This window comes from Lolium perenne, chromosome 1 (assembly GCF_019359855.2).
Source record: "Lolium perenne isolate Kyuss_39 chromosome 1, Kyuss_2.0, whole genome shotgun sequence".
Classification (NCBI taxonomy): Eukaryota; Viridiplantae; Streptophyta; class Magnoliopsida; order Poales; family Poaceae; genus Lolium; species Lolium perenne.
The window spans coordinates 257660484-257687449 of NC_067244.2; the positions used below are offsets into that span (position 1 = coordinate 257660484).

The 26966-nt window shown below is 47.1% G+C and overlaps 4 protein-coding genes across 5 annotated transcripts; 1 reads left to right on the forward strand and 3 right to left on the reverse strand.

The window, feature by feature from the left end:
* Positions 1–3037: 3037 nt before the first annotated feature.
* LOC127327737 (uncharacterized) lies at positions 3038–11884 on the reverse strand. The gene is made up of 7 exons (XM_051354533.2): positions 11662–11884; positions 4347–4389; positions 4139–4231; positions 3978–4040; positions 3799–3894; positions 3563–3640; positions 3038–3491 (listed from the first exon to the last, which is right to left on the reverse strand). Exons 1-7 carry the CDS (start codon positions 11847–11849, stop codon positions 3402–3404), a joined length of 651 nt encoding a protein of 216 aa, XP_051210493.1. The 5' UTR covers positions 11850–11884; the 3' UTR covers positions 3038–3401.
* A 138-nt stretch (positions 11885–12022) lies between these two features.
* LOC127327736 (pentatricopeptide repeat-containing protein At1g15510, chloroplastic) lies at positions 12023–16717 on the forward strand. Of its 2 annotated transcripts, XM_051354532.2 has the most exons (3): positions 12023–15032; positions 15124–15190; positions 16526–16717. In XM_051354532.2, exon 1 carries the CDS (start codon positions 12118–12120, stop codon positions 14722–14724), a length of 2607 nt encoding a protein of 868 aa, XP_051210492.1. In that variant the 5' UTR covers positions 12023–12117; the 3' UTR covers positions 14725–15032; positions 15124–15190; positions 16526–16717. The 2 variants fall into 2 exon arrangements, with proteins under 2 accessions (XP_051210492.1, XP_051210491.1); XM_051354531.2 differs by lacking the exon at positions 16526–16717 and having other exon boundaries at positions 15124–15376.
* A 491-nt stretch (positions 16718–17208) lies between these two features.
* On the reverse strand, positions 17209–18653 carry LOC127327597 (uncharacterized). Its single transcript, XM_051354376.2, has one exon. It carries the CDS (start codon positions 18651–18653, stop codon positions 17286–17288), a length of 1368 nt encoding a protein of 455 aa, XP_051210336.2. The 3' UTR covers positions 17209–17285.
* Positions 18654–24703: 6050 nt separating this feature from the next.
* On the reverse strand, positions 24704–26582 carry LOC127340013 (uncharacterized). The gene is made up of 2 exons (XM_051365800.2): positions 25778–26582; positions 24704–25060 (listed from the first exon to the last, which is right to left on the reverse strand). The coding sequence occupies exons 1-2, from the start codon at positions 26579–26581 to the stop codon at positions 24704–24706; spliced, it is 1161 nt and encodes a 386-aa protein (XP_051221760.1). The 5' UTR covers position 26582.
* Between the last annotated feature and the right edge of the window lie 384 nt (positions 26583–26966).

Sequence of the window (26966 nt, forward strand, 5' to 3'; positions counted from 1 at the left end):
CTGAGTTGCAAATCTTAAATACACGAATCACAATGTAAATTTGTGGTGTAGGACTCGATTGGGAACTAAAGGTAATTCACTGCTAGCTTAGAACTAGCAAAACCGGGTTCTTTTTTTATCACGAATACACAATGGTTTTACGCTAACAACTGTAGCGGGAGCGTGACCTTGACGGATTGGATGACCTGGTTATGGACTTGTTATGGGAAGCGTGACCCTGATGAACTCGAGGAGAGTCTCGCGGCATCGCGTGATCCGGACATGAAATCCCGGCACGTAGTACGGCGGAGCAACACGAGGGACGTACGATGACTCTTACGTTACGTACGGGAAGGTCCTAAAGAAACCGGGCCGGGGCCGGGGCCGGGGCCGGGGAAACGCTCACGCTCCCAGCGTGACCGGCATCGGCATGGGGACGGGGTTGCCGGTGCCGGACCATCGGCAGGGGAGCCGGCGATCGCGCGCAGGCGGTGGTCACCGTCGCGCGGCAAGGCACGAAGGTGCCTCGTCTCGAGGAACGGCAGGAAGGTGCCCTGGTACCGGGGGGTTTCTCACCCACGTGGTGGAGGGTACGCACGTCTCGCCGCCAGCTCCCGGCCACACTCGGCGTCTTCCGCCGTCGCTCTCGGCCGGTCATCGGTCTCAGCTAGTCAGACAGGGCAACTAACCTACTAACAGCTACCTTGTTCAGCGCGCGTCAGCTTATGAGCTTAATAACCGTGGGCGCGCGAGACGCCTCTCACCGTGGCCTGAACCTGAATTGATCGTCATCATGGATCCACCGGTTAATTAGCTCGTGAGGAAAACAGATAGATTGATTATCAGTATATCCGCCCATCCGATCACCCCTCGTTTTCATCACGCAGGCAAGCCACTGATACCATCGCTCTCACTGACCTTTCAGGTGAATGCGAATCGGAGCAGGTCAGAGCGGTAGCCTTCCGGTCAGCATCATCGGCGTTTTTTAGTACCAGCAGTTAGCAGTTCTGCACCAACGCAGGCTGACCGGCGGGAAAAGGTCCCGTCAACGGCGGCCGGCCTCGACCAACGGAAGGAGGAAGAAGCATCGAAGATGAACTCGCAAGTCAGGCAGGTACTTGCGCAGATCAGCAAGCAAGACCGGATTTTTCTGATTGGTCAATGCAGGATGATTGGAGTGGAAAATGTGAGACTCGTATGGTGACTTGCATGGTGAGGTTTGGTTCCTTCCGACAGCGACGAAACCTCTGCGGCATATCCAGAGGATCTGAGTGCTTCATCTCAACTTACGGAAGTCAGGCACTACTTTACAAGCTTACAAGTGAAGATGCAGTCGCAAGTCAGGTACTTGCGCGCGGATCAACAACCACATGGCATCCTGATTGCTCAATCCACAATGGTTAGAGTAGAAAAATCGGGAAAAAAAATGTTTAGGTGTACGGCTCAACAACCTTTGCAAAGATATATATATCCACAAACTACTTTACACGCGGCTGCTTTCTATATATGTACACTTCCTACATTGAAAACTGACACTTCTCTATTCATTTCCCGCCATGGTTGACATGATCAAATCACTGCAGAATAGGAACACACCATGCATCCAGTTCTACCACAAAATGCGTTTGTTTCTCCTGCTATTCCATGGGCATCGCAAATCAACTCCTACAACTGAACCAGCAGCTCCTACCTCATAGTTACCTCGCTCATCTGCTACTCCCCTAGATGATACTATTTGAAAGCTTGTTTTCAGTTAGGGAATTACATTCAACCTGGGGCCGAAAGGTTTCTTCTTGCGTGTTTCAAGCCTGAAGTAGAATGGAACAAATAAGACAAGGCATTGCACTTGTTGTGTATTACCATACAAGGTCTTTCTGTCATTTCCTTTTTTTTCCCCGCAAAAAAATGGAAATAACAGAAAGACCTTGTATGGTAATACACAACAAGTGCAATGCCTGTCTAACTGTTATACATCTGGACGTTCAATTAGCTTCCTGCCTACAAGCATACCACATAGGCAAAGTTATGCATGTCACAACTGCTAGTTATCTTTCTCACTTTAATTTATGCAGACCGGTTTGCTTCTCAGTTATTTATGCAATTCTAAGGTAGGGCTGAAAGTAAAGTGCCCATGGAGAATACATAAAACCAAGGTATCAAAATTAACTTAATCAGATCAGTAGATCAACAGAGATAAACTAAAATGTCGCGCTAAAAACGTGCAGTTGACCCACATTCCACATGGAAGAGATGGCTATACCGCTGGATATGACAAATGTGGATATTCGGTTAGTTACTTGCCTCGTAAAGCTAGGACTTCAATTAGATAAGATTTAGTTTGTTAGGGAAAATGTTAAGTTTCCTTCCTGTAGGAGATAAGAGATCATCTTATTGTAAGCCATCTAAATAGGGGGTTAAAGAGCTGTGCTGTCCTAGTGCCCTCTGCGACACCAATGTGGATATATTTGATTCATGTTGTAGATATTTAATATTTCTCCATCAACAGCACCATCAGTGTTAATTTTAAACCAATTGTTATCCGGTTTCCTACACTTCTCCACAATTGTATTTGTATTGGCTTTCTCCTTGCTAGGAAACTGTAGATATTTTATCAGCTCATCTACCAGCTCAACCGATCTCTTTGGCTGGTACTTCTCTTCTCCATGACAATAGTTGTTCCGGCTTCCCCAAATGCACCACATAACTGAAACTGCAATGACTGCATCCTTCCTAGGAAGAAGCTGGCTGTCCAGAAAGTCCCTGCCCATGTTACAGGGTAGTAGATACTCCCTTCATTCCACCACGAAAGTATATGCAAAACGGAGCATTGTCCTTTGCAGTGCAGGTTGCACCAACACAGGCTGACTTGAAAGGGATCCCGCAACGGAAAACAATGGGAAGGAGGCATCGAAGATGAACTCGCAACTCATGTGCTTGCGCACATCAGCAACAACCAACAAGACCACCTCCTGATTGGTCAATGCAGAATGATATAGCGAGAAAAGGTGTTGCGTTTGGTGTATGGTAAGGGTTTGGTTTTTTCCGACAGCGCCGTGTCTTTGGCTCAACAACCTTTGCAATTCCAAGATATTCAGAATCTGGGTGTTCTATAAACTTACAATTGTATCGAAAGCAACACTTTTCTATACATTTGGCCACTTGGCGGTATGGTTGACATGAAGAAATGCTTTACAGAATGGGAACACACCGGCCAATTCTACCACAAATTCGATTGTTCTGCTAATCCAGGTGTGACATCTGTATGGACAGCGACAACTCCTATAACTGGACCATCAGTTCATAACTCATACTTACATTGCTCATTTGCTACATATGTACATCAGCGTGCTCGAGTTGTATATATGTATTGGGGCTTCATATGTATATCAGCATGCTGGCAGAATGTTCAAGATACACACTGATCAATAAGCAACCCCACCCGTGAAAGCGTCTCCATCATCATTGGTCAAGCTCTCGGTTAACCAGTAACCATCCCATGAGCCTCCAACTCTCTACAACAGCAATCAATTCAAAATAACCAGTAGATGGAATGTAGGAAACAGAGAGATATGCTGATAGGTACCTGAATCATTGTAAATTGGAATATCTCTTCTTCCTCTGGACGAGCTCCCCGGACCCAGACTCTCTGCTTAAATTGGTTCTGTCGGTACAATGAGATATTCATCACAATCTTTGTTAAAAGTTGGACAGAGGAGACTGGTAAGGTGGTGGCTGTGATTTTATTTCAGAACGACTTTCATCTCTTTTTTCTCTTATTTTGACTCATTCAAACAAATAAACGGAAGCCAAGAGGAAAACCTCTTCAACCCATAATCTGCTCAATATTTCTCTTTCTTTGTGGGCAAGCAGCACTCTGTAAGTTGAATGGTGAAATATCCGCCGGAAACGTTCGAACTGAAACAGTACTGGCAGCAATTAGTAAGGATGGCAACTTCTGACTACCAGTATAGTTTCGAAGGAAACTAATTCCAGCTTACCTGACCAAGATCAAACTGTCGTCCGAAATAAGTTGACCTTTCAAATGGATCAAAGCCTGCAAACTAGAGATAATAACACTGTTAACCAGATTCAGTTAACTTTCATCAGCATGATGCCTGAGAAATGAATATTTTGCATGCCTGTGCTATTAGCCTATTACCCGGTACATGACCTCTACTCCATAATCTGGGCGAGGTTTATCATTGTATTTCAAGGCCTCAAGTTGGTATTCCACTGCTTCTTCTGCATTATACTGAAAGATGGAATATTATTCTAAAGGTGTAAACTTAAGACTTTAATATATATACTGTTCTTTTTGTAGAGGAATACATATGATACTTGAAATTTCGTTCCAGTTAGGGACTTACATTCAACCTGGGGCCAAAAGGCTTCTTCTTGCGTGTTTCAAGCCTGAAGTAGAATGAGAAGGATAAGTCAGGGAAACAATAGAAAGATCTCCTATGGTAATACCAGCCTAACTGTTACATATAAGGATGTTCAATTAGCTTCCTGCCTACAAGCATACCCAATAGGAAAAGTTACACATGTCAGAACTGCCTACTTTATCTTCTAACTGCAATTTGTGCAGATGTTATCTGGCAACCCCATTGCTTGGCAGTTATTTATGCAATTCTAAGGTAAAAGTAAAATGCCCATGGAGAATATGTAAAATAAGTTAATACCACTACCTTTTTGATCAGATAAGTTACAGCGACAGATCAACAAAGATAAAATAAAATCGCGCGCTAAAAACGTGCAGTTGACACACATTCCACATGGAAGAAATGGCTGGACTGCTGGATATATACGATCAACGTGGATATTGGGTTAGTTGCTTGTCCCTTAAAGCTAGGACTTCAATTAGATACGATTTGGTATATTAAGTAAAAGATTGAGTTTGCTTCCTGTAGGAGATAAGTGATAATTTTATTTTAAATCCCTCTACACAAGGGGATTAAAGAGTTGTGCTGCCTAGTGCCCTCTGACACACCAAGAAACCCCTCCCCCCAAATGTCCTCCTCCTTCTCCTATCAATCACATCCCTCCCTACTTCCTTAGACCAACAGAATCAGTTCAAAACATACTTGTGAGATCTAAGTTCTAACTGTCATACTGTTGGTATGGCTACTTATATTTTGATGGTCAATAGCTGTTGAATCGTTGAATTGGACTAACGAATATTTGTATGGCATCATTTGACAGAACACCAAATTGTGACATTGGGTCGGTATACTTCATCTAGGCGCCGTGTTATGAAACAGTCAAGTGTTATGGGTTCAACTTGGCTTTATCAAACTGTGAAGCCAGCAGTTCATTTAGTTGACACACATTCCACATGGAAGAAATAAAATGGTGCGCTAAAAACGTGCAGTTGACACACATTCCACATGGAAGAAATGGCTGGACCGCTGGATAGAATCAACGTGGATATTGGGTTAGTTGCTTGTACCTTAAAGCTAGGACTTTAATTTGATAAGATTTGGTATATTAAGCAAAAGATTGAGTTTGCTACCCATAGGAGATAAGTGATCATTTCATTTTAAATCCCTCTACACAAGGGGGATTAAAGAGCTGTGCTGCCTAGTGCCATCTGACACACCAAGAAACGCCCCGCAAACGCCCTCCTCCTTCTCCTATCAACCACACCCCTCCATGCTTCCTTAGACCCACAGAATCAGTTCATAAAATACCTGTCAGATCTAACTCTCATACTGTTGGTATGTGTAACATCCCAAATTTCAACTCAATAAAGAAAAGAAATTCAATTACTCAAATTTTGGAACTAACAAAAACTTTTCTTCACATATAGTGCTATGCATATTTGTTCATGCATTCTTGTATGCCATTTGCCATGATAAGTGTTTGTGTGTTGTTTCTAATGTGCTTAAACCCTAACACATGATCATAAAACCCTAATTTGAGAGAAATAAGAAAATAGAAAAGAATACCATTTTCCCTCTCATACACATTAGGCCAAATATGCAAATCATCAACCAAGGCCCATATTGCTTGTGCCTTTGCTTGTGAAACACTTATATGTCAATAACAAACACTTTTGCATCAAAGAAACACAAATCAAATCAAAGGAAAAATCAAATTCCACTAACATGTGATAATGGTCACTTTGCCACTTTTTAACATCATGCCTACTTTGCACCCCTGGTTTGGAAGATTCTTAAACTAAACTTAGTCAACACTTTCCACCTCATCCAAGACCATGTCAAGGTGAACAATTTTGATGTTGACCATTAAGGTTGACTCTGCTTAGGTTGACCAGAATAGAAGAGACAAGTTGCAACCATAAAGCAAAGTGAAGATCATCCACTTTTTCAAACTTTGCAAACCAACATCAAATTGACCACCACCACCACCATTCTACTCCTTTAATTATATAAATGAAATGCACCAAAAAGAATTTCAAAATTTGAACAAAAGTTTCATGCGGCCATTGTGTCGAACACATGGCAGGCACAAATCTGGAATTAACACACACCTCTTTGTCCAATGGATTTTGGGCTAAACCACTTTTGGTTTGTGATGATGGTGATCCTCTGCATCTCCTGCATCAGTGCATGTCCTTGCTCATGTTGATTAAAGTGAGGAGAGAGCCTTTTCTTCTCCATGCCGTGCACATACCGGCCACCTTGCCCTCTCTTTCTCTGATCTCTCTCTCACCAAATCCTTGTCCAGTACACTCCCCTGGCCACGTTGATCATCACCATGCACGGCTTGGGCTCGCGCGAAGCTGGCACTGGCCAGACAGCACACGCCCAGGACCATGCCAGTGCACGCCCAGGCATGCAAGTCGGCGTGATCACCACGCCCTGGACGCGCCAGAGCGTGGCAATGCCCCATCGCCTCAGTCCTCGCCTGCATCCCTACCTCTGCGTCGAGCAACGCCTCCCTCTCCTCTAGCTACTAGACACACACCAGAACGCGCAGAAGCAACGTCGCCGTCGTCCTCGTCGGAATCGAGCCGCCAGTACCGTAGCACTCAATACAAGCGCCTGATCGATCCCGTCCACCTTTTTCAGCGCCGAAAGCAGGTTGAGCATCGCCATGCCGTCGCCCATCGAGTGCCGTCCTTCACTTGCCCCTTCGAGAGCCGGAGACGCCACGCCATGGACGATCCTTCTCAGCACCCGCGGCACCCCCATGACACTATAAATACAGCACTCCCGCGTCTCAATCCTTCATACCATCCAGCTCTCCTCCCTTCCCTGCTTCTCGAATCAATAGCTAGCCCAATCATCGCCGGAGTCGCCGCAATTTGAAGATCGGAGCCGCCAGTACCCGCAGGTCGCCGTCGTCGATTGGAGCCTCCCCAAGCGCCGCTACCTGTACCTGTCGACTCGCCGTCCTCACCAACGTCGCCGCGCACCTCGCCGTCGACCGCCGGAGCCCCGGTATGCTCTCCGACCCCCTAGGCTTGCCGGCAGAGCCACGGCCTCTCGTCGGAGACGATGATGCTCGTGCGCCGTCGATTCCCTCTCTAATCCAACGTCCCACGATCCTCGTACCGTTTCGCTAGTTATAGAGCCACTGACGAGTGGACCCCTCTCGTCAGACAGCCCACTTGCGCTGGCCGCGTTGCTGGGCTGGGTTTTTGTGTTAAATTCGTTTCGGCCCGTTAGGCTTTTCCCGCGCGGCCCAAAATTTCAAATCTAGTTTAATTCGTTTCACTCAAATCCAACACTGATGTCAACTTCAAATTTGAATAGTTTCAAATCTACTGCACCAAATTTAGCAAACTTTATATCTTTGGAAAGCCCATGAAATTATCTAAACACTCTCACTGGTCTCACCCTCAAATTCATAGTAGAATTCAAATAGTAAAAATGACAAGGCAGGGACTTTTATAACTTTAAACTTTATTTAAAATTCAACCATAATTGATTTTGAGTTGATTCCAACTCTCATAAATCACATTTGATGTAATCTAATTGATTATGCAAAAAAGATAGCCTAGTTGTTTGTATGATCATGGACTAGATCAAAATAATGGTTATGGAGCCATTTCTAGTCCATTTAACTCATTTGAATTAAATTGTTTAAATGGTATGAGAGCTACTCTCTCATTTAAATCTTGATCCTAAGTAATTCAATGAGAGGTAATGACCTTAGTCTAATGAACCTCATATTCTATTACTTAGTGATTTTAAATCATTACCATGTTATTCTTAAAATGCATGAGGTGTAGCACCTCATTTAAATTATACTCCCACATAATAGATATGAAATGTTGACCTTGGTCAACCTATATTTCATACCTTATTATTATTTGAGGAGATTAAATCTTAATAGGATTTAATGAGAGGAAATTATTTTCTCCAAAGAATTAATTAGCAAACCAAATCAATAATTGTAATGAGAGGAAATTATTTTTCTCTTAAATAAGAAACCCAAGTCAATCACCATGCTATGAATGATGTGATGCTAGAATAAGTTTGTGTGAACCTTTGGTGTGTTTAGTCTAGCATGTAAGTTTGGTTTGGTGATTGTATACCTCGTATTCGTGTATAGACGCTAGTAACGAGGAGTATCAAGAGGAGGAAGCCTACTCTCAGGAGGAGGAAGAAAACTTTGACCACTACCCCGCTCAAGGCAAGCTAATATTCTTGCCAACCACCCTAATGCAAAGCTCTACAAGAGCAAGGCACCATCACACTTTATTTTATGTCTTATCAACCTATCCTATGTTTTACTTTGCAATTATTTTGCTTATTGTATTTCAAAGTTTACTTTTGATTTATGATTCACTTGGTCTAGAGTAGGACAAGGGCATCAAAGTTAGCATAGAGCAAATCAAAGCTAGATAGCACCCCTCATGAACTAGTTGCTATTGCTAACTAAATAAAATTGACTACTCTAGATGGGAACATATGAAGTGAAATGACTTTGAAAGATGTGAAGGTGAATGTGACATGGATGACTTGGTGAATTTTAATGAAAACTGATGATTGGGTTTGAATGCGATACCTTTCCAATTATACAAGTACCCCCACAATACCTGATTATGGGTAGGGCTTAACTAGAAATTTGTGTATCTTAGTATGGGTTCCCTCTAAACAAGCATCATAGGGGTTATGCCGAGGCTGCCTCCGTTAAAAGTGAAATGATGTGAATATGAGGTGAATGTACGACCCAAGCCCTGTGCAGTTTCCGGGTTGACGGTTTGTTTTCACCGGGAAGCCAAGCTCATGGGGAGAGGTGCCTATACTAGGGTGTATAAGTGAAAGGTTAAGGTTGATGATCCGCGTACTGAGTTATGATGATTCGGGGTTATCCTCGACGGATGTAATCAAAAGTTGTGGAACAAGAGTACAACCTCTGCAGAGTGTTAAACCTATTCGAATAGCCGTGTCCACGGTTACGGACGATTGGAAAGGCCATACTGTTCCGTTGTTAGAACTTTTGTCTTAAACAGGAATGTTGAATTGAAAGGTGATTTGACTTGAATCACAAATGAGTTGTGGGAATGACACTAATGTTCCCACTTGAGTTAGTCTAGCAAATGAAGAGTCTTCACTAAATGTTTATTGAACTAAACTTGGCTTTATGCAAATAAACCTAGAGCTTAGCACCCCTTATTACATTTGGTAAGTAATTCTATTAGTATTAGTTTGCGAGTACTTTAAAGTACTCATGGCTGTGTCCCTGGCTATTCAAATGCCAGACTATGAAGAGGAGCAACAGTATCAGGAAGACGGACAACAGGACGTCTACGATAACTAGGATCGTCTTCTAACGTCAAGCGTTGCCTGTGGAATAGATAGTCCACTACTACTTCGCTTCCGCTACTTATTGTGTTGTTGAACAATCTATTTGTGTAATATTGGATCAGGTGATCTATTGTTGTAAGACAAGTATGTGTTGTAATAAATGATGACTCTATGCTACTTAACTATTATGTCTCGCAAAAACAATCTTCCTGGGATTGCGATGTATGGCATAATAGGCATCTGGACTTAAAATCCGGGGGTGTTGACAGTATGGCTACTTAAACAAATCCAACTGAATGAGTAGCTGGCATAATGTCTTCCCCTCTGCAGCCATGCATGTACTATCTATAGCTGTAAGATTGGTTTTTGATGGCCAATAGATGTAAGGTTGTGACTGTTTAGTAATTGAATCCCTGAATTGGACCAACGAATATTGGTATGGCATCATTTGACAGAACACCAAATTGTGACGTTAGGTCGGTATACTTCATCTAGGCCTCCAGTTATGAAAACAATGAAGGATTGCGGGTTCAACTTGGCTTTATCAAACTGTGAAGCCAGCAGTTCATTTAGTTTGAGCGTCTGACAGTATTTGTCAAATCTGCACAATGCAACTGCATGAATGGTGCCGATTCTTATCATCGTCGCTAAGAATACCATGTTATCATAATTACACTGGCATCAAAATTGAGTTAAGATACACATCTCAATTGACAATCTGTTGAGAACATGGAAGCCTTTTTTCCTTCTAGTTTTGATCTGACCATGGTAAGGTGGCAATGCTGCTTCTTTCAGGTTCCATCCTAAGACACACGTACTAAAATGCTATAGAAGAGAGAACAAGACCTAAAAATGTGTCATCCTACAGGTCAAATTCCTGCCCGGGAACCCTACCATACAAATCCCCCAATCTGCTACCAGGCAATCTAATCAAACTGACATAACTGCATACTTACGCATCCAGAACAAGAAATAAAATACGAAAGCACAATCGCAGGCAAAACGGGGTCACCGACCAATCGGATGAGAGGAAGTTCGGCACACTGGAGTCGGAAGTGGAGGCGGAGACCCTGAACCGGGATGCAGCCGCAGTCAGGGCTGGCCGCGCCGAGCTGAGTCCTCTGCGTGAGCCACAGCTAACCAGAGCAGGAAGCCGCAGGAAGCCACAGCTAACCGGAGCAGGAAGTCCACAGATAAATAGTGACTGGAGTAGTAATTTGAACTCCGGCCATTGGATCAGAGATGAATGTCATCTTCTTGTTCACTTGCCTGCAAACCGGTAAGTGAAGTCGGCAACGAGTTCCTGTACGATACGAGGATCCGCTATATCAGGATCGTAGGGCTGAGGATGACTGATAGACTTCAAAGTTAACTGAATCATCGTGAGCCTGACAGGCGTTGGGACCTTGGCCTTTTGTTGTGACAAAATGAATGATTATGGATTCATACTTGGCTTTATCAAGCTGCAAAGCCAGCAGCAGTCCATTTAGCCTGGCTGGCTTTGCGAAGGGCGCTAATTTTTTATCATCATCGCTATGAATAACATGCCACTATAAATTCAGTGCCATACAAAATCGTGTCAAGATACACATCTGGATTCACAATATGTTGAGAACATGGCAGAATTATTATTCCCTGTAGTTTTGATCTGATCCTGAGTGAGCAGAGGGGATATGCCCATGGTAAATGGTGGTAGTGCTTCTTCTACCATGTTCCATTATAAGGCACATGTACTAAAATGCTACTAGTAGAAGAGAGGACAAGCATATCTTTAGAAATGTGTCACCCTACCGGTCAAATTCCGGACTGTCGACGCTACCGTAAATCCCAAATTCCCCTACTTACTACCAGGTAAATAGGTAATCCAATCTAATCTAATTGACCTAGAGTTGCACAGTGCGCATACAGAACCATGAATTCAACACGAAGGCACAACGGCAGGTAAAATGAGGGCACCTACCAGTCGGAGGAAAGGAAGTCCGGCACGTCCGAGTCGGAAGCAGAGGCGGAGACCCTGAACCGGACCGCGCCCGCGGTCAGCGACGGCCGCGTCGACCTGAATCCGACTCCGCCGCCGCCGTAGCGGACCGACGCCGGCGGCCGCAGGGGAGCGATCAGCTTCCCGGTCACAGGAGCGGGCGACGCCATTGCAGCCACTGTGGTTTCGTGTCCCCTTTCTCCTCTCTCCGGTTAACTCCGTCCACTGACCAGTGAATTCTCCTAGCGGGCCGAGAAGACTCCGCGGCCCGACCTAAAAGCCCACTCAAGCCCAGCATCACACGAGGCCCATTATTGTAGCACGCTTATCCGTTGGCGCGCCGAGAGCAAGCGGCCACCATGGCGCCAGCTCCTCCCCCAAACCTCTGCTAAACCCCGCCGGCCATGCCCGCCACCTCCACCACCACCACCGCCAGAAATGCCTCCTCCGGCCACCGCCAAGCCTCACCTGAACCCTCCGCTCCTCCGCTCCCCGCACCTCCTCCCGCCGGCGCGCCACCTCGCCACGAGGAGCAGGCGCCTGGGCTCCGCCACCACCACCGCCCCGCCGAGCGTGGCCGTATATGCGGCGGAGGCAGCGGAGTCCACTTCCTCCGACCCGTCCTCCGACCCCAGCGCGGAGCTACGCAAGCTCTGCGCCCACGGGCAGCTCCCGCAGGCGCTCGCGCTGCTCGAGTCCTCCCCGGCGCCGCCCGACGAGGACGCCTACGTGGCGCTGCTCCACCTCTGCGAGTGGCGCCGCGCGGCGGGCGCCGGGATGCGCGCCTGCGAGCACGCCGACGCCGCGCACCGCAGCTTCGGCCTCCGCCTCGGGAACGCCATGCTCAGCATGCTGGTCCGGTTCGGGGAGTCGTGGCACGCGTGGCGGGTGTTCGCCAAGATGCCCGAGCGCGACGTCTTCTCCTGGAACATCATGGTGGGCGGCTACGGCAAGGCGGGCTTCCTGGAGCAGGCGCTGGACCTCTACCACCGGATGCTGTGGGCCGGGGTCAGGCCCGACGTCTACACCTTCCCCTGCGTGCTCCGCACCTGCGGGGGCCTCCCGGACTGGAGGATGGGGAAGGAGGTGCACGCCCACGTCCTCAGGTTCGGGTACGGGGTCGAGGTCGACGTGCTCAATGCGCTTGTCACCATGTATGCCAAGTGCGGGGATGTCGGGGCTGCGCGCAAGGTGTTTGACGGTATGGCCCTCACGGACTGCATCTCGTGGAACGCGATGATTGCTGGGCACTTTGAGAACCATGAGTGTGAGGCGGGGCTGGAGCTGTTTCTTGACATGCTGGAGGATGAGGTGCAGCCGAATCTCATGACGATAACCAGCGTGACTGTTGCTTCTGGATTGTTGGCTGACCTTGATTTCGCAAAGGAAATGCACGCGTTGGCAGTAAAGAGAGGGTTTGCCGCTGATTTTGCGTTCTGCAACTCCTTGATTCAGATGTATTCGAGTCTTGGGAGGATGGGGGAAGCGTGCACAGTGTTCTCAAGAATGGACACCAGGGATGCCATGTCGTGGACAGCCATGATATCAGGGTATGAGAAGAACGGCTTCCCGGACAAAGCTCTTGAAGTGTATGCGCTCATGGAAGTGAATAATGTAAGTCCTGATGATGTTACTGTTGCGAGTGCTCTTGCTGCTTGTGCTTCCTTGGGGCGATTAGATGTTGGCATCAAGTTGCATGAGATTGCTACAAGCAGGGGCTTCATCAGGTACATCGTAGTTGCAAACGCGCTCCTTGAAATGTATGCAAAGTCCAAGCACATCGAGAAAGCCATCGAAGTTTTTAAGTACATGCCTGACAAGGATGTAATATCATGGACTTCAATGATCGCAGGCTTTTGCTTTAACCACAAGTGTTTCGAGGCTCTGTTCTATTTCCGGCATATGCTGGCAGATGTAAAACCCAATTCTGTTACTTTCATCGCTGCTCTGGCTGCTTGTGCTGCTACTGGGTCTTTGAGGTGCGGCAAAGAGATCCATGCACATGTTTTAAGGCGTGGTGTTGCATCTGAAGGTTATGTACCCAATGCTCTTCTGGACCTGTACGTGAAATGTGGCCAGACGGAATATGCTTGGGCACAGTTCAGTGCGCATGGTGAAAGGGATGTTGTATCTTGGAATATCATGCTTGCTGGGTTTATTGCTCATGGACATGGAGATATTGCTCTGTCATTCTTCAGCGAGATGTTAGAATCTGGAGAGCATCCGGATGAAGTTACATTCGTTGCTCTGTTGTGTGGGTGCAGTAGGGCTGGAATGGTTAGTCAAGGTTGGGAACTTTTTCACAGCATGACTGAAAAATACTCGATTGTTCCAAATCTAAAGCACTATGCATGCATGGTTGATTTACTGAGCCGTGTTGGCAGATTAACAGAAGCCTACGACTTCATAGCTAGAATGCCTATCACACCAGATGCTGCTGTATGGGGAGCCTTGTTGAATGGGTGTCGGATACACCGGCACATTGAACTTGGAGAGCTTTCTGCCAAATTCGTCCTTGAGTTGGAACCTAATGATGCTGGATATCATGTTCTTTTGTCTGATTTATATGCTGATGCTGGCAGGTGGGCTGACGTGGCTAGAGTGAGAAAAACCATGCGAGAAAAGGGATTGGAGCAAGACTATGGATGTAGCTGGGTTGAGGTTAAAGGAGATATCCATGCATTTCTTACAGATGACGAGACACATCCACAGATCAAAGAAATAAATGCTGTTCTACATGGCATATATGAGCGGATGAGAGCATCTGGTTTTGATCCTTTTGATTCTCATTCTTTAGAAGATAGAGAAGTATCCAAGGATGACGTGTTATGTGGCCATAGTGAAAGACTAGCTGTTGCTTTTGGTTTGATCAATACCACACCTGGAACCTCTATTTCTGTCACAAAGAACCAGTACACTTGTCACAGCTGTCATGGTATATTGAGGATGATTTCTAAGATTGTTCGAAGAGAGATAACTGTCAGGGACACTAAGGAATTCCACCATTTTAGGGATGGAAGTTGTTCGTGCGGAGGTTCAGGCTAAGGAGACAATATAATATGTGGCCACATGATAATACTCACCTCGGTTCTGAATCATCAGCACAGAAGACTTTTGCAACAAGCATTGGGAAATTGATATAGCAATATAGTCAATAGCAAGTACAAGGGTAGCTTTGATATGGCACCATGCCCACCAGCAAAACTGCTTGCTGCTCCGATAAACATAGCTTATGTTTCAGGTTATATGTAGAAGCTCCATGCAAATTTGCTGCTTGGTACATTGTAAAAGGTGGTGAAAAGTTATCCCAGATGTTGGCAATTCAGCTCCGACATATGTTGACCTTGCAGAAAGTAATCTATTTCTTTCTCTCTTTTTATCATTTAAGTTACAAAGGCTGCTGTTATTCCTTTGTTAATTCTTTTTATTGTTCCTTCCTTGCAGTCTCCTGATTAATTGCTTCTTGGAGATGATATTTTCTTCCAACAACTTGCCAAAAAGAAAAAAACAAGTAAGCTTAATCTAGTAAGGAAGGGCAGGATAGTTGAGTGCAGAATGTTTTGTCCAATAGGAATAACTGTAATTGTAATGCCTGTCATGTGTCAACTATAGGCTGTATCATTATGGAGCTGCATTTTTTGCTGGTTTCATGTTAGTTAGTCCATGTGAAACTAGGTACTTCAATATTTTGAGATTACTTGGTGTGCCACTGTGGACCGATCTCTAGCTCAGTGGTGGTGTTACTGTCTATCTTTTTAAATGATATATATTAGTTACTTAGAAATTGTATCATTACAGTCATGCTAGATCAGCTTCGACAGGGCTGCACCTTGCACAAAATCGCATCACCCTCTATTCAAAATTTAGCTAAACCGTGGGCAACCTCGTTTGCCCATCTATCAACTTTCTGAAAGTTGTAGCCTGGCAAGTATTTTAACATAAGATGAATATCTGTACAGATTCCTCAAGTCACTTGTCATGAGGTTTCTGGCCAGCCAAGTTCGCGTATAATTTCTGCACAATCCCCTTCAATAATCACCAATAGAGTAGTGACTCTGAATGATGCTGTTAACCCCCTCCAAGATTGCTATAGCGTCCGCCATTTCTGGTTTTGGACGATTCCAAGCTTAGCAAACTTCCGCTCCCTTTGTCATCAGCGAGGATCGCTCCTCATGACGCTCTGCCTGATTCATGTAACTAACATCAACATTGTGCCAGCCAGCCTCTGGCTTCCTCCACTGAACTTCATATGAGCCTCCTCTCTTATCTGAGTGAATGCCCTTGCCTTTAGCATCAACCATAAATTAGGTTGTAAGATCCTCGAATCAAGAATTTCACACTTTGCCCAGATTTAATAGCCTGCAACGTTTGCAGGTAGTTTTGAAGAAAATCTGCAGGTGCCGAGATGGTGGCATCACCAGACCGAATATGATGTTGTTTGGGAGGTGTCACTATGGCACTATCGAGTGCTCCAAGCCAGCTGGGTTCAACCCCTAATGGGAGCAAATACCCCTCTGGTATTCTTTTTTGCAATTTAAAACATGAAGCTCATAAGGTATTCAGAATTAAAATATGACTTGATTTTACATTTGGATCTAGAATGTCCAGAAACCTTGGGAAAATGGAAAGGGCACCTCTTCGGTGACCTATTTAGGAGCCATCAGCACGGTTGCCAAGACTGGTTGTGCCAAATTTTGCAGCATAGTTTCCAACCAGTTTGGCAAGTGGGCTGAAAGTATATTTGCAACTTTATATTCCTAATTGAAGTGATCTCGAGTTCTTTCATTTTGACACGCCGTCGTTCTTTCGCTGCATGATCGCTGCCGCTCCCTGATTCCATTTTCAGCCGGATGATCACCTGAGGCAAAGCCCCCGCGGTGCCCGGTGGGCGTCGACGGTCGAATTTTGTCGAACAATGGAAGTGGAATTCGAGTAGACATTGAATTCTTGACGAACAGCTATACTGATGGAACATCCTGCTGTGTACGGCGTAATGGACAGAAATTTGCATCAGTTATATTTTCCTTTTCTGTGAGTACCAGTTGTATCTTCATTCAAGTGTACTATGAGTTGTATATGGTCGTGGTTGCTTTATATTTATATATCACTATATGCACTACCATATTGGAAACATCAAACTTCCGCCTAGACCTATCAAAATGTACTATTTTCTCTTGGGCCAAAATAAAAACAACAAACTATGTTCAAACTTTTCGCCTAGCGTCACGAGTTTGTTCATTGTCATTCAATTCTGTCCTCAACCATGCCATGTTATGATGGTGTCATGTATCAGCTACTACCTCCATTCTAAAATATGAAGTTTTGGAATGGAAGCTATATTTTAAAACAGAGGTAATACCAATTTGAAAACAGAGTACCAAATCAATATTCGTTTCGTGCAATCCTCGGATACAAAAACAGTCTGGTGCACACACAACGAGTTACTCTCGTTTCAAAAAAAGAAAAAAAACGAGTTACTCTATATAAGCATAAAATAGTTAAGCCAAACTGCAAGAACACTAGTAGTAGAAAAATTGTCATCAGTCCATAAGCTACTTCTAATTAAGTGGAACTAACTGTAGGGTGTTGCCGTCGTGTGATCAAATCTACTTGCTGAACTTGGCGACTTCGTCAGCATCAAGTATATCAGGCAAAGATTCCCAAAGCGATTCTTCCCCCTTAACCGCCACCTCCGGCTGCTCGTCAATCATACTCAGGAATTCGTCCATTGGCATGCTCAGATTATCCGACGGCGCCTCCGCCTTCAACTCACCAAGGAGGCCCGGCGATGCAGGCGGAGCGACCATGGGCATGCTCAGATTTTCCGACGGCGCCTCCGCCTTGATCTCACCAAGGAGGCCCAGTGATGCAGGCGGCGGAGCGACCACTGACAACGGCGGCTCCTGTTGTTGCTGGTACTGAGCAAGATACTGCCATTGCTGCTGCTCGAGCTGACCAAGATACTGCCCGTGCTGGCCGTAGTACTGCCCTTGCTCGTACTTGCCAAGATACTGCCCTTGCTGCTGTTTGTACTGACCAAGATACTGCCCTTGCTGCTGATTGTAGTACTGACCAAGATAGTGCCCTTGCTGGCCGTGGAAATTGGGAAGACCCAGCGGCGTCACCGGAGGCGGCGCCTGTATGTGCTCTTGGACGACACCACGGACACTCCCCTCCGGCAGCAGCGCGGCGATGCGGTCGAAATACTCATGCGGGACCATGACTCGGGCAGGCCTCTTGGTCTTCCCGTCGGGCTCTTTCTTCGCGCCGTCCTCCCCAAAGACTTCTCTCAGCCGGTCGTCGCTGGCGCGAGGCGAGACGTAGACCCTGTAGAGCGCGGGCATGCCAAGCTTGCCGGTGCCGTCGTCGTTGGCGCTGGTGAACTCCTGCATGAGCCACGGCGTCTTGTCGTCCTTCTTGGATTTCCCGACGTAGAAGCCGAAGCTGTTCTTGACGCCGTCGGCATCCTCCTCATCCTCCTCCTCCTCCATGCGCTTCTTGCTCTTCTTCAGTTCCTCCTTGCCCTGCTCCAGCCGCCAGAACCCGCCGGTCTTGACTTGGCGGTCGGCGCGCTTGGAGGCGCCCCCGCCCACGGTCTGGCTCTGGAACCGCGTCTGGCTGAGGAACCACCACACGTCCTCGCTCCGGCCGCGGATGCTCGCCGGCGGGTGCCGCCGGCGCAGCGCGTCGGGGCTCTCGCCGTAGAGGTTGGCCCTGAAGATGTAGCCCCTCGCGTCGGCCAGCTCGTTGTCGCCGGCGATCGACCGGTTGAGGAATCCCAGGCATTCCTCCCGCGTCGGGCTGAAGTAGACGCCAGGAGGGAGCGGCGGCGGCGGCTGAATGTGGTTCGCGCCGTGCGGCGGAGGCATCTCCGCCATGGCCAGGGAGCTGCCGCTGCCGCTGCCGCTGCCGCTGCCGCTGGCGGCGGCGTAGGATCGTTTCTTGGTTACTGCTTTTCCGTCCTTCTTGGCCATGGATCGAGCCGAGAGGAGCAGAGAGATTGCTACTTGTGTCTGGGAGGAGGGATCGACCGGGGCGGTGCTTATATGGGGGCTATGGGCTGCGAGCCTGCGACGCGCTCTGTCTGAAATCAGATTTGCAACCTCGTCTCAAGTCGGAGTCGGCTTTCCATGTTTTCTGTTTTTTAATCTTTTTTTTTCATTACAGTATGTTTTCTGTTCGCCCAGTAGTCGGAGCCGAGTATTTCCTTGTGCGGGGGTCGAAAATTTCCATGTTGGCACATAACAGAACGGCCTTGGGCATGGAAGGAAAGGGCAACCGGAAAGTCCAACTTGCAAGTGGGTTATGAGTTGTGACTGAGAAAAATTACCACACCGTTGAATTTGCTTTAAGATTTGTGCTGGCCTATAAGTTGTTCATTTTGTGAATTTGCAATTCCACACATTTCTGCTTTAAGGTGGTGGTAGAATTTGCTTTAAGATTTGTGCTGGGTGAAAATTGCACATTTTTCAAGAAATGTGCAACTTCATTTGGTTTTCGATATGAGTTGCACTTTTCTCACAAAACATCCAAAGGACAACTGAATTCAAAACAAGATACTCTTTTCTTAGGAAATGCGCGCAACCATTTCGTAATATGAGTTGCACTTTTGTCAAAAATTGTGCAATTGGCAACCCTTTTTCAAACAAGCTATACTTGTCTTAATAAATGTACAATTCCGACCAATTCCCGATACGAGATGCACTTTTATTAAGAAAGATGCAATTCACATGTATCAGCAGAGTTAACCTTTTCTAAAAAAATGTACAAATACAACATACAAGCTGCACTTTTCCCAAGATACACGCTAGTAGCAACCGGTCTTTGAAAAAAGGTTACCACTTTACACGAGCATATGAGTTTTTTCTATGTTAATTACATGAATATATCGTAATGAGTTAGCTAGCTATGGTTGGTTCAGAGTGATAACTCATATCGAAAACCCAGGCAAAATACATACAACAACCCAACACCAAGGGACACACCTACACAGGAGAATTGCTTATCACCCCCCCTGTTCGTGCGCTGGGGCAAAATAAACCCCCTTCTTTGCCTTCCTCTCTTTGAACCCCTCCAGCTCGTCTGTGTTGTTGGTGATGTCCCTTTTTGGCTTCTTTAACAGAATTTTCAGCATATAAACAACAAATGGGCATGTGAAAAGATAGAACTACCCTCCAGTATGTTGTCCAAATAAATAGTGACGAAATTATGGTTTGTTTCAATTAAAAAAAGGCTATAATCTCCCTGCAATATGTGCATCCACACAAACTGACAGCAAATGTAAATATTTACAACACTAGAAAACTCACAAACTGATAGCAATAGAATAGTTCCACAAACTGATAGTTTCACAGCCTCACAAACCAATAGTTGAACAAGGTTTAAAGTAGTTCATGGCAACAAAATAACCATGAGATTGTCTCTCATGGATAGATCAAATGGTGAGTTTCCACCTCACATACGGTACAAATAAAGGAGTTCTTAAAAGTCACAACCAAGTTCACAGTTCACTTAATTTCCTCTTCTTCGGAGTCATCTTCTTCTTTCCTTTTGCTGGAGACTTATGTGGTGTTGCAGCGGCTTGGCTCCTTGTCACGGGTCTAGGACTGCTAGTCGTAGCAGCAGCTTGGCTCCTTGTGATCGGTCCAGGACTGCTAGTTGTAGCAACATCCTGGTTCTTGGTCTTGGTTGGAGTAGACGGAATCAAGTTGCTCACAGAAACATCAAACCATGGCGATGCATTCTTTTTCCCCTTTTCGTTCCTACAAGAGTAAGACATTAGAACAATTTGCATGTAAAAAGATCCAAGATGTTAGAACTAAAAACAACAATTATTTTTTTACCTTTTCTTTGTTCCATTTCTGGGACAGCCAGCTTCTCTATGCCCAAGCTCTCCACATCTTTTGCATTTGTTCAGGGACCCCTTCCTTGATCCACCTTCCCACCAACTCCTCATTCTTTGTTTCCTTGTTCTTCCGGCACCCTACTTGGCTGTTGGAATTGGAGCACGCAACACAAAGCCTGTATCCACTTGTGGCCACTGATTCTTGTCGGTAAGTGACTCAATTGCACCTTCATATGATGCCCTGAATCTGCTAACTGAGTAATACTCATGTACATAATCCTCCATGTTGACAAAGTTGCGAGCTTGCAACACATTTATGAACGCTAGTGCATGGTCACAAGGCTTGCCTGTGTGCTGCTATTGGAGACATGTACACTCGTGTGTGAGTGTTTTAACCACATGTCGTTCACCATCTTTGTTGACATTGGTCACTTCCCCACTCCAATCAGCTGATGCTTTGGCTTTGAGATGTCCGAGTCCTCTAGTCTTCGCATTTAATTGGTGTATGACAAACGGCAAAATTATACCCAGAAATCTTTCTCCAATCATTCTCCTCTTTTTTTAAACCAAACAGAGCAAACATGGCTTTCTCATCCGCTGGCTTTTCATCCGGAATCCCCTTTTCAGCCCCATCATTTTTATCCCCGTCATTTTCAGGTTCAATAACAAGAGAAGACCAATCAACAATGGGACTAAAATTGTCTACTTCATTGGCTGGAATAGCTCCCGTGGTTAGATTTATCAAACTGGATTTACTAGAGTCATGCACAGACGTTGTATCCATCCTATTCAATAACAGACAAGAAAAACTCAGAAATTTGGCACAAAGATTGCACTCCAAGACGCATGCATACATCAAACAAAATAGGGGAATATGATGTTACCTTTGCAGATCCATCATACCCCTTTGTCAAACCAGATCCCCTCAAATCCCCATGTCAATCAGTCCACATCTAGGGTTTCAACAAATCAGATCAAACCATGGGAAACTAGCAAAATCCAGCAAGCAAAAGGAGGGGAGAAGTTTGCCTTGCCTTGGGGCAGTACTGAAGGGCGGCGGACATGCGGAAGAAGCAGCGGAGGCGGGCGCAGCGAGTCCGGCGGCTATCTTGGGTCGAGTCTTCCAGGCGCTAGTGAAACGAACAGACACGAGTGGCCTTTGCCTCCCAGGCGTGTGTGACTTGACGGAATAGAGAAGGGCAGACTTGTCATTTCTAAAATAATTAGACTCGTATATCTGATTAGTATCTTAATGAAGAGATAATAACGCAAAAGGGGGTTGAAAGAGAGGAAGGCAAAGAAGGGGGTTTATTTTGCCCCAGCGCACGAACAGGGGGGGGGGGGGGGGGGTGATAAGAAATTGTCCCCACCTACACTCTCGAAACACCACTCCTTCCGACCAGGCGACCTTCATCATCACCGAGAGAAGACGTCGTTACTTCTATGGGAGGAGCAAAAGAAGCTGCGCCAAAGCGACACCGACAAAGAACAATGATAGCAACCTCGTCGTCTCCATGACTAGAGGTCGACGCCCTCAACACTTCAAAGTTTCGAGGCCGCTCTCTCGACACCGAGCCGATCCGCCATACCCAGCAGACCACCAATAACACCTTCCGGGACCGTTATCCCGACATACCACCACTCGCACTCGAGCCACGACGTCGCACGAATAAGTCACCCACGGCCCAAGCCGCACAGGACAGACGGCTCGCAGACCACAGCCACCACACAAACATTCAGGGACGCCGCCTCGGCCTAAAAGTCAAACCTCCTCCTTTGACACGCGTCGATTGAGCCGACATCCTCGCCGCACTACGGATACAAGATTTCCACCCAAGCCATGTAAGCAACTGCTTCGCCCCATGAAGCTTTTGCTCACCATGGATCCCGATGTTGTTGCCTCGATGCACAGCCTCGATGCACATCCTCGATGCACAACCACCATCCGGGGTCGCTGCTTCGACGCACAATCACTATTCGGGGTTGTTGCCTCGACGTCCACCGAACCAAACGGAAGAGGAGCCACACACAACCGCCAAAGCTAATTCTCCAAGACGACATCCACAAGCGGGAGGTCGTTATGGTCCGCTCCGGCTAACCAAAGCTTGGGTTTTCACCCAAAGAGCCCAAGCCATACTCAACGGAAGAGAAAGTCCATGACGATGCCTCCAAGGAGGGAAACAACGTCCGCAAACACCGCCATCATCGGCACCAACCTGAGGCCAGTGGCGGACCCAGAAAAAATTGGTATCATTTGAATGGGGGCACTTTTTCTCTAAATTTGCGAAATTTTTATGAATCTTCTTCAAACTATTTACAAATACCAAGGAAATTCAAAATTTGAGTGGGGGCGTAGGCCCCCACTAAGCTATACCTGGGTCCGCCCCTGACCGAGGCTCAGGACATGGCTTTCGCCCGAAACTACTCCTCTCCGAGAGAAGGCTAGCTAGACCGGCCAAGAACACTCTAGAGCGCTCACGCCCGGCAGAGCCAAGCAAGTCGTGCTACATAAGTCCAATGTCAACCACCAAGCACTTCGAAGCAACTCCTCACACCGCGAAGAATGCTGCCACACCTCCACCTTGATGGCCAATGATCTGGTCACCTCGACCCGGAGCCGCCTCCTAGACTTCCTTTGCACCCGTCGCTACACATGGAAGCCATCGCACCTCCAGCCCAGCACTGAAACCATCTCGGCTGCCGCCGCAGACCGCTGCAGGCTCCCACGTTTCGATCCGGTATGGACGGAACCTCTGATCGCCCGCACAGAGCGCACCGCAGCACCACCACCCCTGCCACCCACCTCTTCACTTGCCCGACAGACACCGCGCCAACCAGAGAACCCCCACACGCATAGTTTCTCTGGCCCTTGCGGCCCAAATCGGGCCCAGGCGGCCTTCTTGGCCGTGGTTACCCTGCCGCATCGCCTCGTGGCGTGTTGGCTCGTCGCCCCGCCTCGGCAATTCCTATACACCGATCAGGTTGGTGGTTACCGCGCGCCGCACCCGCACACCCCCCGTGCGCCGTATGGGCCGGCCTGGTCGACCCATTTCACGTTTATTTCTGTTTCTGTTTCTTTTTTCTTTTTTCTTTTTTCTTTTCTGTTTCTTTTTTGTTTTTGTTTCTTTTATGTTTATTTTCTTTTTGTTAAAATTTAAAAAATTTAAATCTAAAATTTGTTCAAATTTAAAAAATGTTCAAATCTGGAAATTGTTCAAATTCAAAAAATGTTCAAATTGGAAAATTATTCAAATTTTAAATTTGTTCATATTCAAAAAACGTTCAATTTTCGAAAATTGTTTGATCTAAAAAGTTGTTCAAATTTCAAAATTGTTCAGATTTAAAAACTGTTCAAAATTTAAAAAGGTTCAAGTTTGAAACTGTTCAGTTAAAAAAATGTTCAAATTAAAAAACTATTCAAATTTTGTGAAATATTTTTTCTCGAAAAATTCTTTTCAAAATTTTAGATTTTAAAAAACGAAAATATAAACAGAAAAGAAGGAAGAAAAAAAGAAAAAAAAACTCGCCTGATGCGATGGGCCGCGGCCCACTGAGCCACCCGGGATCGTGGGGGGGTGTGCGGTGTCTTTGCACCCACCGATCAGGTCGGTGTATAGGGCCTCCCCCCCCCCCCCCCCCCCGCCCCTCTGTGTTCCACCAGACAGAAACCAGCAAGCGGCGCTTGCCGGCGCCGCGCGAGGACGCCTCCATGGTTGGGGGAGGAGGCCGTGGGGTGTTGGGGATGGCTAGGATTCGTCCCTGCCATCGGCCGCACGGGTGAGAGCAGGAGCCTCGGAAGCATTTTCAGATTCTCGTATGATCGTATCAACTATCGTGTAAAAGTAACCGTGCAATAATTTCGAAACCGAGTAATTAAATCAATATTTGTTTCGTGTCAAATGCAAACAGTCTTGAATCACACACACACACACACACGGCGAGCTACGATATATCAACATGAACAATTACACCAACTCCAGAACACTAGAGGCCGAGCTAATCCCCGTTTCAAAAAGAAAAAAACTGCAAGAACACTGTAAAAATCGTCTCAAGCAGTTCAAGCTAAATAAAGTCTGACTGTAGCGCACGGTGCCCTGTGATCAACCCTCCTCGTTGAAGTTTTTGAACTCATCAGCATCAACTATATCAGGCAAAAAGTCCAAATTCGATTCTTCCCCCTTAACCGTACGTCTCCGCCGGCTGCTCGTTAACCATCTCAGCAGGCTGCTCGTCAAGCATGCTCATGAATTCGACCATGGACATGCTCATATTATCCGACGGTGCCTCTGCCGTGAGCTGACCAAGGAGGCCCGGCGATGCAGGCGGAGCGGCCACCGGGAACGGCCCGTCGTACTGACCAAGATAGTGCCCATGCTGCTCATCGTACTGACCAAGATAGTGCCCCTGCTGCTCCTCGTACTGCTGGCCGTCGTAATCGATAGGACCCGCTGGCACCACCGGATGAGGCTGTAGCGGCGCCTGTACGTGCTCTTGGACGACAGTGTTGGAATTCGCCCACGGATCAATCACATCAAACTAGACGAACACACGCGGAGATAAAATTTATCGCCAAGGGTGCGTGTCGCACCCTCTAAATTTTCCTCTCTTTATTGCTTTTCTATTTTCTCGGTACAACTCACGATACAAAACTCACGCGACTCTGTGTGTATATATACACACCTAACCGACCCAAAACAAAACCTACTCGTACAAGCACGTACTAAACCGACCAGGACTAGACTTAGCAACCTATATCTACTAGGACTCTTATTCCTACTACGGAACAACCACACATGAAACCTTTACCTAATTGAACTAGGACACCTCCCTAACTTGGAAACACACTCGCTAATCTTACCAGACGAAACTCGACTAACACGATATACTACCAGGGAAATAATCTAAACTTTTGGAATTAACCAAACATGTCCGTGTCCTACTGAGAACGGGTTGGTTAGTTTCCTAGTCTAAGTCTAGGTTTAGGAGGTTTTTGAGTCGGTTTAAGTTTCCTTGTACGTGTCTAAGTAGCTCTTGTGGGCTGCTATAAATAAAAAACCAAAAACAACCGATGAAGCCCACGGGCAGAGGAAAACCAAATCGTGTCTCGTGGATTGGCTTTGCTCGTACGTAGAATCGCTAGTTGTGTTTCCGGCCGGCCGACGTTCAAGGTGTGCTAGCTGAAATCGATCAAGGTGTGTGCTTGGGTGATTAGCTAGCTTAGCACGCGTGTTTCGCAGCGGAGTTCCAACAGACAGCACGGACACTCCCCGCCGGCAGCAGACCGGCGATGCCGTCGAAATACTCCTGTGGGACCATGGTTCGGGCAGGCCTCTTGGTCGTCCCGTCGGGCTCTTTCTTCACGCCGTCCTCCCCAAAGACTTCTCTCAGCTCCTCGTCGGTGGCGCGCGGCGTGACGTACACCCTGTAGAGCGCGGGCACGCCCAGCTTGCCGGCGCCGTCGTCGTTGGCGCTGGTGAATTCTTGCATGAGCCACGGCGTCTTGTCATCCTTCTTGGAGGTCCCGACGTAGAAGCCGAAGCAGTTCTTGACGCCGTCGGCGTCCTCCTCCTCCTCCTTGCTCTGCTTTAACCGCTTCTTGCTCTTCTTCAGCCGCTCTTTGCTCTGCTCCAGCCGCCAGTACCCGCCGGTCTTGACTTGGCGGTCGGCGCGCTTGGAGGCGCCCCCGCCCACGGTCTTGCTCTGGAACCGCGTCTGGCTTAGGAACCACCACGCGTCCTCGCTCCGGCCGCGGACGCTCGCTGGCGGGTGCCGCTGGCGCAGCGCGTCGGGGCTCTCGCCGTAGATGTTGGCCCTGAAGATGTAGCGCCTCGCGTCGGCCAGCTCGTTGTCGCCGGCGATCGACCGGTTGAGGAATCCCAGGCATTCCTCCCGCGTCGGGCTGAAGTAGACGCCAGGAGGGAGCGGCGGCGGAGGCTGGATGTGGTTGGCGCCACCCGGCTCGTGGGGAGGCATCTGCACCATGGCCACGGAGCTGCCGCAGCCGCTGGCGGCGGCGTAGGTTCGTTTCTTGGGCGTTCTTGCTTTCTTGATTGCCATGGATCAGGCCGACTGGAACCGAGAGTTTGCTGCTACTACTTGCGAGGTATGTCCGGTCCGGGACGGTGCTATATATGGGCGGCGACGCGCGCGTTGTGTCTGAGATCGGGCACGCGGGCCTCCTCTCCTCGTCCAGGAGTCGGACTCGGCTTTCCATGTTGTCTGCTAGGCGACTAACTGCGAGCCGAGAATTTCCATAATTTTTCCGTGTTGGCTGGACGGCCTTGGGCTGATGTTTTTTTAAGGGATGCCTTGGGCTGGAGTTGTTTCTCGACGTGTTGGAGGAATTTTTTTTTCAAAACACATTACAATTACAATTAAAGCACGTACTACACCCACACTCACTCTTACGAAGGCACGCGCACCCTACACCTATGAGCACCTC